The following is a 13,180-nucleotide window of genomic DNA, read 5'->3' as shown; positions in this document are numbered from 1 at the left end:
CGTTCGCACAGAACACTAACCAAAAATCCACACCCTTATCTTCTCTTCTCTTCTTCAACCCTTCTGAATCGTTTCTCTGAAACGTTGTGTGTCTCTCAGACACTATATTCCTCAAAGGAATAAACCTCTCCAATCTTCATTATTCCACATTCTCCCTCGTCTCTTGGCCATACAATTAGCCTTCACAACTAGTAATCTTACTAGCTTTCTTTGTTTTCCTTTTCTTTCTCTGAAAATTTCATCCAATGGATCTGAAAAATGAGATGGAGATCAAGTTATCAAACAGTTCTAGGATAGTGATCTTCGAGAAGTACGAGATGGGATGCGTGTTAGGGTAGGGGAACTTTGCGAAGGTATACTACGGGAGGAACCTAGCGACAAGTGAAAGTGTGGCAATTAAGGTGATAAAGAAGGATAGTTGAAGAAGGAGAGGCTGATAGAGCAGATTAAGAGAGATGTTTTGGTTATGAGCGAGGCTGGTGAGGCATCCCAACATAGTGAAGCTGAAGAAAGTTATGGCGACGAAGGAGAAGATATTCTTGGTTATGGAGTATGTTAAGGGAGGGGAATTGTTCAAGAAAGGGGAGAAAGTGAAGCTGAAGGAAAATGTAGCTAGAAAGTAGAAAGTATTTTCAGCAGTTGATATCGGCCATTGATTTCTGCCATAGCCGCGGCGTCACTCACAGAGATCTCAAGCCCTAGAATCTGCTTCTTGATGAGAATGAAGAGCTTAAGGTCTCCGATTTTGGCTTCTTTGTTTGCCGGAACAACGGCGTGCAGGTTCATCATATTTTTTTTTATTTTTTTCAATTATTTAATGTCTTAATTTGTTGTTACTGGTTTGGCTATATTAGGCTATGATTGAATCACAAAATTGACTGATTTCTTCTTTTAGTTGAATAATTAGGACATAATTTCTTTTATTGATTAAAAAATTAGGGCATAGTTTTAGTATGGTTTTGTAATATACCATATTTGGTGGATGAGTCTTCTAGTTTTGGTATCCACACGAAAAATCAACATAACAAAATGCATGAACTCAACTGTTTAGTATTTGTTTGTGGAATTATTTGATACTAATGGTTGTGCAAAACATGGGCATATGGTATGAGGGGTGTCAACGGGACAGGACGGGGGCGGGGGATGCCTCCCTGCTCCCCATCCCCGTCCCTAGATTTGCTCCATGTTCCCTGTCGTGGGGGAATATTGCTCTCCATTCCCATTCCCCGGGGAGACCCATTCCCCATCCATCTGATAGTTCTAACTACTTATTAATTTTCATATGAATAGAGCTAAAAGTATCTATCCTATACAAAAATAGCAAGATTTTATACAAAAAGTCTAAATGACAAGATGGTAACTTCTTTCGAAATGACGCAGTGAGGGGACATAACGGCGAGCCAGAGGACAGAGCAGTGGACGAGGTGAGAGACGCGACAACAGGGGGAGAATGGACACGACTGCAGAGTTACGGAAAGAAACACCACAAATAGAGAGCTGGACGCAGTGAGGGTGATGGCATGGTGAAGTGTGACGATGCAGTGAGAAGGGAGAGTGGCAAAGGGGTGGCTGTAGAGAAGTTGGATGGAGTATCGAGTACGGACAGTGTTAAGGATCTCTAAATTGAAGAAGGGTTATGCAAATGAGGATTAAGAGTTTTGGGTTTCGAGGATTAGCAGGGACGGGGCGTGGATCTCGCTCGGGTTCCCGCGCCTGCCTCGGAAAAATTTTTTTCTCCCATCTGTATTTCCACAGAAAAAATTTTTCATAGTTGGATCCCTATTTGGGGCAGTCCCCGCAGGAATTCCCGCATCTCGAGATATTTTGCCATCCCTAAGTATGCTGATAACACCGTGTGGAACATAAACGATTAATTTATCATATACATATCATCTTATGTATTATAATATTTTGTAATATGGTGTCTTAATTATGAAGAATTTTTAGCGGGTATTAATTCTTTTAATTTTGAGTGGTGTACAAAGGAAAGAAAATAATTGTATTAATAGTAAACTTTTAAATGAAGTTAATATTATTGGGATATATAAAAGTTTGTTAATTGGAATTAATTAGCATGTCATAATAATTATATTATTTTCAAAATTTTTTATTTTAATATAGTATATATATATATTGAATCACTTATTAAATATTAAATGATTTTTTAAATTTAGGTTGTTGTTGGGCTATGAAAATTACTAGTGTTATAACGGTTCGGTATAATATAGTAGTTAAATTCAGTAGTAAAAATATCACTATTTTACTATAGGATTTACTAAACAATTATTTGATTAATGAACAAACAGAGTCATGAAAGAAAATCCAAAAAGCCTATATTATATTACATCTTGGGATACTGAACTATATTACAAGGGTTGCTATGTAACTATAACCAGTAATATTTTAAAGTCGATTAGTGAAAATTGTTGTGTTACCGAAGACATGCGTCCGTTTGTAAGAAAATGATAACTAAACATAATTAACAAACATATATCAACTTTATCAGATATTATTATTAGTTTAATATTTTTTATTTATTGCAGTAAAACAAGATTTTTACTGCAATAAATAAAAACCATCAAACTAATAATAATATTTGGTAAAATTGATACTTGCTATATTAATTGTGTTCGGTTGTCATTTTCTTACAAATAGGCACATATTTTCTGTAACACAATTATCTTCAATGCAGAAAGGATCTGTCATAGGGGATTGTGGGTTTTGGGATGGGTTGGATTGGGTTTGGAACTTTTAATGGAGGCGTGAGCTATTCCAATAGGAGTTGAAAATTGTGAGTGAATTACATAACACTTTGAGGCTAGTTAATCTAGCAGCCGACAGAGAGGATAGGGTTGTGTGGAAGTTTGACAGATAAGGTGTATTTTCTATTAACTCATTTGTGCAGGTGTTGCAAGAGGAAATGCTTTCAGATGACGTAACAAGTTATAGTTTCACCAAGACTATTTGAAAAGGCTTAGTTCCTCCAAGAGTGGAGCTGTTTGTGTGGTTCGTCTTGATTGGCAGAGTGAATGCAAAAGAAAGATTATGTCGGCATGGGATAATTAGCCAGGAGGATAATTTGTGTGTACTATGTAATAAGGATGTGGAATATGTTCATCACTTGTTTATTGGATGTGAATTTACTTGGTAGGTATGGTGCGCATGGCTAGCTTATTTAGATAGACATGGTCCATTCCCGGTATTTTGAAGGAACATTTTCAAAGCTGGACAGGAGCAATGTGTAGCAAGGAGGATCGCAAAAAATGGTTCACATGTTTCTTTGTAGTAGTTTGGAACGTATGGATCGAAAGGAATAGGAGAATATTTCAGAATAAAAGAACTAGGGTAGAAGATATCATTAATTCGTCTAGTCTTAGTTACCAAGAGTGGAGGCATAATAATCCCTTTTGTTGTTGATGGCAATACCGAAGATGACAAGGGAATATATTTTTGCTTAATAAGTGCTATATGGTTATGATTTCTGTTGTCTAGTCCAATTTATCTTTACTTGTTTGCTCCACTTTGTGTGTTGAGCTCATTTATTTAAAAAAAAAAACAACTATCTTTGCTCACCCACTTTAAAATATTACTACTTATCGTTTCATAACAACCCTCTAATTGTTTAGTAAATTTTGTAATGAAATTGTGATTTTTTTACTACTAGATCCACTGCATTATATCGAGCTTCTATAACACTAGGCACTTTCATAGTCAAAGAACAATCTAAATTTAAAAAATTATTTACTATTTGATAAGTGATTTAATATATATATATATATATATATACTTTTTAACCATATTAGAATAGATAAAAATCTGAAAAATAATATAATTATTATGACATGCAAATTAATTTTAATTAACAAACTTTTATATACCTTACTGATATTAATTTCATTTAAAAATTTATTATTAATGCAGTTATCTCTTACAATTTGTACACTACCCAAGATTAAAGGAATTAATATCCGCTAAAAGTTCTACCAAACTAATCTACTATATTACAAAAGATATTAATATACTTAAAGGATGACATGTGTATAACAATCAAGAGTTGAATAAGGATGATTTGAAGCAGAGTAGTTCTGCTAAGGAGTTTTACTATGCTTTCAAGATCATTTTCTCGCTGTCGCATGGTTTTGATCTAAGGAGTTTGTTTGAGACAAGGAAGAGATCACCTTCAGTGTTTATATCAAAGCTTTCAACTCAAGTAGTGGTGGGAAAGATAGAGGCTATGTCGAAGAAATTGAATTTCAGAGTGGCTAGGAAGAAGGGGTTTGTTGTGAGGATGGAAGCGGAGAGGGAAGGGAGGAAAGGGAGACTGGCCATGACGGTGGACGTGTTTGAGGTGGCACCAGAGGTGGCGGTGGTGGAGTTCTCGAAGTCTTCTGGGGATACCTTGGAGTATGTCAAATTCTGTGAGGAAGAAGTTAGGCCTTCATTGAATGACATTGTTTGGAGTTGGCAGGGTGATCGTAACAACTAATAGTACTAGTCATGCCTTTGGGATTATTTTGCCTATGTTGTTCTTCCTTTTACAGTTTGTTGCAGCTATAATAATATAGTTTGATTTGCATAATAAGTAAAAGAAAAGGAAGATTCTAGGAAAAAAAATAATGCTGTATTTTGATTTAAGTTATAGTATTTCATTTTATTTGTGTAAAAAATTTGAGTTTAGTTTCCGATGATGTTTGAAGTTAATACTGAAAAGTCATACCCAACATATAGCTTTGTTCTTCATTTAGTGTTTCATTGTTCTGAAGTTTCAAATTTATTATTTAATTTGATGAAAGTGGATTCCACAATATCTATATGATAAGATTTAGTAGCTATTAGTTAAGATGATGCAAAGAATAGGTAACATTATAATTTGTAAATTGTGGGGGTTATTATTCGGTATGAAGCAAAAAATATGTTCAAATGTAATTTGATGTTATTTCCTTAAACATCCAAAAAATCTAATAAAAAGTAAAAGGTAATTTTATAAGCAAAAAAAGACTACATGTGGCATGATAGTTTAAAGTTTAAACATATATAAAAATATTTAGAGCTCATAAAATTAGGATATCAATGCCCTATTAAGAATATTTTTTTTTGAAAAATTTTATTATTTTAACTAAGCTTATTATATATGTATATATGAAAAGAAATGCAACAAACTAAGAAGAATGCAATTAAAGCTCTAAAATATATACAAACTAAGAAAAAATAAAATGTGAAAGTATTTGGGATTAGAATTGTTTTATCCAAGATTGCCGATTGGTCAGACGACCTCTCCACACTTAAAGGTTTGCACTGTTTTCGGCGCTTTTAGAGGTGACCAAGGGGGTACGGCGACTATACGGATTGCCACCTTCAGCTGGTGGGTCAATCGGCTACTGGGTATTCTTTCTTCCACTTCTGTTGTTGCTAAAGATGACTCACCCATGAAAGATAGAAAATAGAATAGTAAGATGAGTGGATGCAAAAGCAAGGAAGCATAGATTGTTGGAATGAAGTGGTAATCACTAAAATGAAGTAAGTGAATAAGTTTGTGACATAAAGGAAACAAGTGTGTGAATTCTAAGTTGCGCGGTTTAGAACACACACACTAGCAAAGAAAGTTATGTCACAATTACACAAAAGAAGCATGCACTTCACTCATTCTAGTGTGCTTCAGATACTTTAAAAGGAAACCTGTAGGTTAAGATAAACAAACAAGTACTCAAGGAGCATAAAAGCAATCAAGCAAATTGTGAAAGGATAATGGATGAAAATTAGTTGATGTGCAAGAGAATTCAATGAACCAAATGAACTATAGAATTCACACATCAAGCAATAACACACTTTAAAATTTGTTTGCATCACCTAATTGACATGAAGTGGGAAACATGGTTGCTATGCAACGTAGGAAAAGAGAGATATAAGATGAGATGAATCATATAGCAAGTATGGTCCACAAAGCTCAAAAAGCTCAAAAAAATGTCACTAGGTAAGCTCACAATCCGATTTCACAATTTTTCAATTTCAATGCATCAACTAGGTCAATCATAACAAGTATCACCTAACAAAAAAATGCATCAACTACATACAATTGCCTAGTAATAGACAGTGAATTCAAATTACATGGTGGCTAGCTACAACATGCAATTTAAAAATCTAACAATGTTGTTGAAGGCAATATCATAAGTACTTGGTATGTACAAAAGTTTAACATGCAAAATTCAATACCAAGCAGCAAAGTATGACCTCAAAATAAAGATATCCAACAATATTTAGCAACAACAATATCAATAATCCAACACTTATCACAAAAATCTAACCTATACTAACAACCTAATCTACTAAAAATAGAAAATTTAAACTAACTAACTAATAAATAGAGATGGTGGTGAATGGTGAGTGAAAAGAGAGGAGAGACATGGAAAAAGAATAGAGAAGAAAGAAGAAGAAAAGAAGTTGGGTGGTGGGGTTAAAGCAACCGTGCGTATGCACAAAAGGTGAAAAAAAAGGGTTTGTGCACACGCACAAGCATGTGCAGACGCTCCCGACAGAGGGTGAAAATCGGTTTGTACGTACGCACAGATATGTGTGTATGCACACTAAGATTTTTTTTATCTGAAAAAGGATCATGTGTGCGTGCGCACATAAGTGTGCGTGCGCACATAAACGTGCGTACGCACAGAGAGGGTAAAAGGCTAAGGTGCGACGCACAAGTGTGTGCGGATGCTCTCGACAAAGGGGATGCAAACGGGTGTGCGTACGCATAAGATGTAGAATTTTGGGGTAGGTGTGCCTACGCACAGGGGTGTGCGCATGCATACTGCTCTGTTTCTCCAAAATTTATTTTCCAAACTCTAAGGTACCACACTTGATCTAAACAAAGGGTTTCAACCCCAAAACATATTATTCCTCAAGACTGCATGATCAAAACTAAAATTCAACTAGACTAAGCTAAGCAAAAGAAGCAAAAAAATCAACAAACTAATGCAAAAAGAGAGGAATTAGAATGATGTTATCTTGGTGGGGGTGTCTTTCACCTAGCACTTTTATTTATTGTCCTTAAGTTGGACAATTGGGGATGCCCTTGCTATGGTGGCTTATGCTTGAATTCTTCCTTGAATTCCCACCAATGCTTGTATTTCCAATAGTCTTCGGGATCCTAAATCTTGTACACCCAATCTTCTTGTTGACTCATGTGATTCCATCCGAGTGACGAGCGTTTAGAACTCTCACTTAAGCATCCAAACATTCTCCGAGATCCATCTAATTTGGCATCACACCCACCATTAAAACCAAGCTTTAAAGACTTAATCTTAACGAACCTAGGATCATGTTTCCAACCACTATCTAACTCCCTCTTACTTTTCAATCCACAAAGATTCCTAAGTTGCCTATCCATTTCAATTAAACCATACTCAAGCAGGATAATAAAACTTGAGGTTAAAGATTTTACCCACTTAAATGAAGGAGTGGATGATACTTCTTGTATGATCTCCAGCTTTTGACAAGCTTTCTCAAGCTTGTTTCCTTGTTCAACTTCTTCTAATTCTTCAACAATTTCTTCTAATTCCTTGATCTCAACCTCATCCACTTGTTGCAACTCAAGCATTAACTCCTCTTCTTTTCTTTGTAGTTTTAAGCTCTCTTCCACTCCACATGCTTCAATTGAAGTTGGTTTTTCACTTTTATCCGTGAAGGTGCTTGAATTGTTGGAAGAGTGTAGTGAGGCTAGGCGAGATAGAGCTCCAGCTAAGGTAGTCATGATGTTTTTTGCCTCTTTTGGTACTCTTTTTGCTCTTGAAGGAAGAATTGGAGTGCTTCCACAAGCCCCTATCAACTTGTTGATTAATAGAACAGGCCAATCTCTCCATACACAACACAAACAAATACGGTGATATAGGATCTCCTTGCCTAAGATCCCTGCTCTCAGTGAAGCTATTTAATCTATCCCCATTCCAGAGGATAGACAGTGAAGAAGTAGTGACATAACGCATAATTAGATTGACTGTCGGAGGAGGAAAGCCAAAACTTACAAGGGTTTGTTTCAGAAACCCCCAATCCACTCTATTGTATGCTTTCTCTAGATCAATCTTAAAGGCCAGGGTGCCTTTCTTTGACTTTGTCTTCTTCATGAAATGGAGAACCTCTTGTGCTACAATGATGTTGTCTGGGGTTCCTTTCCCTGGGATAAATCCTCCTTGAAGGGGCCCAACAATCTCTTTGAGATGGGGATGAAGTCTATTGACCAGAACCTTCGTTATAACTTTGTAAACCACATTACAGAGACTAATAGGTTGAAAATCCTTCATGGAAACCGGGTTTTCTACCTTCGGAATAAGAACCACAAGTGTTTTCATCATCCTTGGATCTAGGGATGGCAGGCGGGGAAGCCCGCCCCGCCTCGCCTAATGGCAAACTGGCGGGCTATGCCCGCCTAAACTCTTTTTTTTTTTAAAATAATATTTGCAAAGGCATATCTTCTGTTTAAATCAATATAAAAGCAAATATTAAATATAAATAGTCTCTAAAATAAATAAACATAATCCAAAATACAAAAATATAATTATAAATAGTCCCATAGACAAAATAAATATAATCCAAAATCCAAAAGCATAATTATAAATAGTCTCCAAAGAAAAATAAACATAATTCTAAACACTTAATTTTCATCTGCATCTTCATGTAAGTCAATAACATCATTCGAACTAACTCCTGAAGAATAGCCTTCTCTTTTTGCAATATCTTCCTCATCTAAATCTTCCTTTAGAAAAAAAGTAAATAAATATATTAGAAAAATAGTACATAATAATGTTCAAAATCATTCAAGTATGTATGTCATAAATATAATTATACCATAATAAAAATATCCACGTATCCAATTTCGAGTGCAAATCACAGCTTCAACATTATCTGGCAATAAACGACTTCTATACTTATTCAAAACATGAGAACCCATGCTAAATGCAGATTTTGAAGCCACAGTAGTAATAGGAATGCTCAACAAATCTCGTGCCATTAGTGATAGTGTTGGAAAACGATAATGGTTATTTTTTCACCATTGCAAAACATCTATGATTGCATCATAGCAAAATAATGTTGCCTCACTCAAATAAATATCAAGTTAGTTCTTTCCACTCTTCACTTTAGCTTCTTGATTACGGGACATCAAATCCTTTGCATTGCAAACAATATATGACTCAAAAAATATGAACAATAAAAAATACATATAACCCTAAATGCAAGAACAACACTGTATTCCTCCCAATATTTCTTAAACTTAATTATCATTTGTTCTCCCATGTTCCTTATAAGCACTTCATCATTCTTCAAATTATTCATCAAAATAAGCTGAATTTGCCAAACTTGAAAAAAATACAAGTTGGATGTTGGGTAAGAAGTTCCAGATATCAACTTGGTAGTCTCGTAAAATGGTAACAAGAAATCACATATCTTTTTAGTTCTTTTCCACTCATCTGATGAAGGACAATACTTCCTAAATCCAGCTTCTTTTACTTTATACATTTCAAAAGCTTTCTTATATGGAATAGCACTTGCAAGCATTGCATAAAGTGAATTCCACCTAATAGGAACATCTAAACATAATGCAGTCGTATACTCAAGTCCCTCAATATCTTGAAAATATTCTTTAAACTTAACCATTCGACTTTCAGATTTTCTCAGATACTTAATACAATCTCTAATCTTATGCACTGCATCACCACATATTTTCATTCCATCTTGGACAATAAGATTTAAAATATGAGCAGAACAACGAACATGAAAGAATTCACCACCACACAACAATGAACCATGCACATCCAAAGTACTTTTCAAGTGACCAACACAAGTATCATCAGAAGAAGCATTATCCAAAGTAATGGAAAAAATATTTTTATCAAATTTTCACTCATTCAAAAGCGTAAAGATTTTAGAAGACAATTCAAATCCCGTGTGAGGAGGAGGTTGTTCAAACCCTGGGTCGAGCTGTCCGATCCGGGATGTTTAACGACAAGTCGACTGACCTTTTCAGGTCAGGACCATCCGACCTCTTCTTAAAGAGCTCAGCCAAACTACTAGGAAAAGCCCAAATAGGGCCCAAACAGAGGAACACGACCCAAATCTAAAGGCAGTCCAAGCCTACAGAGATAAGGGCGGTTCCCTTAAAGATAAGATGACTTCACTCAAAGATAAGATAAGGTAAGATAACTATCTTATCTCCAGAAAGGTCACTCCACACTATTATAAATACACTGGAGCACCCAGGTATAACTTATCCTCTGATTCTACTAAAAACCTGCTTAATACCCTTGCTAACTTAAGCATCGGAGTCCCTTGCAAGTACCACCACCCTCCGGTGACAAAGGATCAGCAGCATAGCCAGTCCAACAAGTCGGACACGACAGCTCTGGCCGTCACCCACTAGCCGGATACATCATCTTTGACCAGAACAAAAGATCTCGTCCGAGATTGACCTACAGTTTCAGGTAACCCACGGAACATTGGCGCCGTTGCCGGGGAACCTGGAAGTCATTCCATCCACATGGAGGATGACCAGGACAACGACCACAACTCTGGTTTGGTAGATAGAATGCCAAATAAAAATGCAGACACTACATCGAAAGATACTCCTCAACCTAACAAAGACAAAGATTCACCAAACACAGAAGCAATGGAAGCACTTCAAAACCGCCTAAAACAAATCGAAAAAGAGGTGGAGCATCAACAAGAAGCTGAGAGAGACCTACGAAGGGAAGTTAGGCGGCGCCGTGAGTTAAAGGAGAAGCTCCTAAAACTCGAAGCAGATCTCAAAGACAAAAAAAAACCGATCTGGTCACAAAGACAGCCCTCGTAAAGACCAAGATCCATTCACCAAAGAGATCATGAGGACTAAAATCCCAAAGGACTTCAAAATTCTCGACATGACTCTATACGATGGCACAACAGATCCCAGTCATCACCTCAGTAATTTCAGAAGTCGAATGTACCTCACCGATGCCTCAGATGCAGTCCGCTGCAAAGCCTTCTCGACTACTTTAAAGACAGCGATTAAATGGTTCGACAATCTACCCCCTAGGTCCATCTCAAGCTTCGACGACTTAGCCAAGAAGTTTCTGACCAGGTTCTCCATCCAAAAAGAGAAAGCTAAGCACGCCCCAAGTCTACTAGAAATCAAGCAACGAGATCAGAAAAGTCTTCGCAGTTACATGGAAATATTCAACAAAACATGTCTGGACATACAAAGTCTACCAACAGAGGCCGCCATTATGGGTCTCATCAATGGCTCGCGAGAGGGACCTTTTAGCCACTCTATATCGAAAAAATATCCCACATCTCTGAACGAAGTACAAGAACGAGCAGAAAAGTACATCAACATGGAGAAAAACTCTTGATTGGGAGAGACCTCAAAACCTGGATTCTCCTACTCCTCCCGAGATAAGGATAAAGAGTCCAAAAAGAAAGAAGATCAACATGGGGAAAAGATCAAAAAATACCACAATTACACCCCTCTTCGGGTATCCCTTGTGGATGTCTACAGAGAAGTTTTCCATACTAAAAAATACCCCCAGCTCGACCACTCAAAAGCAAAAAAGGAGGAGGAAATTGGGGTGAATATTGTGAATACCATCGAATCTACGGACACTCCACCAACAAATGTTTCGACTTAAAAAATGTCATAGAGAAATTAGTAAGAGAGGGAAAATTAGATCGATACTTAACCAGTCGAGCTGAGGAACCAAGAAAAAGAAAAAGGGACGAAGATATCGGACAAACTGAATGACCACCTCGTACCCCGGAGAGATATGTCCACATGATACACGGAGGATTCGCGGGGGGAAGAATCTCCAAATCATCTCGCAAAAGACATCTTAAAGATGTATATCATGTCGAGGGAAGAGAGGAAGCACCCGACATCCCCACAATCACTTTTACTAAAGAGGACGCAGTCGGCATCATCTCGGGATATGACGATCCCATGGTCATCACTGGTAGACCAAGGAAGCTCCAAGGAAGCTCGGCCGACATCTTGTTCAAAACTGCCTTCGACAAACTCAGCCTAGAAGAAAAAGAACTCAGAGCATATCCGAACAGCCTGTTCGGGCTGGGAGACACTCCAATCCAACCACTCGGGTACATCTCACTACACACGACCTTTGGAAAAGGAAACCGATCAAGGACACTCAATATAGACTACATCGTGGTCGACGTGAGTTCAGCCTATAATGCCCTAATAGGTCGAACAACATTAAACCAGCTCAGCGTAGTAGTCTCGACTCCACATCTGTGCATGAAGTTCCCAACCACAGAAAGAATAGCTATAATAAAAGCAGACCAGAAGACGGCGCACCGCTGTTATAACGAAAGTCTAAACCTCAGAGGCAGAGGAGAAGAATTCCACACCATCGAACTTGGTGGAGTTCGAGGGCGGGAAGAACTCCGTCCACAACCCGAAGGCGAAGTAGAAAAGGTCCATATCAGAGATGTCTAGACAAAACAACCAATATTGGCACAATTCTAAAAGGAGACATAAAAAAATCGCTAATACAGTTTTTAAGAGACAATGTCAACCTCTTTGCATGGAAAGCCGCAGACATGCCAGGCATAGACCCAAAGTTAATGTGCCATAAGTTGGCAGTTTATCCAGGATCTCGGCCAGTACAGTAGAGACGCAGAAAGCTCAAACCAGAACGATCCCAAGCTGTGGAAGAACAAGTACAAGTTTTACTGGAGGCAGGATTCATAAGAGAAGTTAAGTACCCACTATGACTAGATAACGTCGTCTTGGTGAAAAAATCAAACGGGAAGTGGCGGATGTGCACCGACTATACTGATCTCAACAAAGCCTGCCCAAAGGATCCCTATCCACTCCCAAGTATCGACGCTCTAGTGGATGCCTCCTCCGGATATAAATACTTCTCATTTATGGATGCTTATTCGGGGTACAATCAAATCCCAATGTACCCACCCGATCAAGAAAAACTTCATTCTTAACCCCAAAAGCAAACTACTGCTACATCGTTATGCCTTTCAGACTCAAAAATGCGGGAGCTACTTATCAGAGATTAATGAATAAGGTCTTTGTAGACCACATCGGGAAAATCATGGAAGTCTATGTGGACGAATAAAAACGCAAAGTAAAGAGACGTTACTGTCCGACCTCACCCAAGTATTCAACACTATAAGAAGGCATGGCATGCGA

The 13,180-nt window shown here is 37.4% G+C and overlaps 1 protein-coding gene and 1 pseudogene across 1 annotated transcript; one reads left to right on the top strand and one right to left on the bottom strand.

Moving 5' to 3' along the window:
- The first annotated feature begins 245 nt into the window (after window positions 1-245).
- On the top strand, window positions 246-4,486 carry LOC112778198 (CBL-interacting serine/threonine-protein kinase 5-like; annotated as a pseudogene).
- Window positions 4,487-8,641: 4,155 nt separating this feature from the next.
- LOC140182228 (zinc finger BED domain-containing protein RICESLEEPER 2-like) lies at window positions 8,642-9,714 on the bottom strand. Its single transcript, XM_072228367.1, has 2 exons — window positions 9,214-9,714; window positions 8,642-8,743 (listed from the first exon to the last, which is right to left on the bottom strand). Exons 1-2 carry the CDS (start codon window positions 9,712-9,714, stop codon window positions 8,642-8,644), a joined length of 603 nt encoding a protein of 200 aa, XP_072084468.1.
- Between the last annotated feature and the right edge of the window lie 3,466 nt (window positions 9,715-13,180).

The sequence above is a fragment of the Arachis hypogaea genome, chromosome 19 (genome assembly GCF_003086295.3).
Source record: "Arachis hypogaea cultivar Tifrunner chromosome 19, arahy.Tifrunner.gnm2.J5K5, whole genome shotgun sequence".
Taxonomy (NCBI): domain Eukaryota; kingdom Viridiplantae; phylum Streptophyta; class Magnoliopsida; order Fabales; family Fabaceae; genus Arachis; species Arachis hypogaea.
The sequence above is the reverse complement of the archived record's forward strand: the minus strand, read 5'-3'. Positions and strand labels throughout refer to the sequence as shown.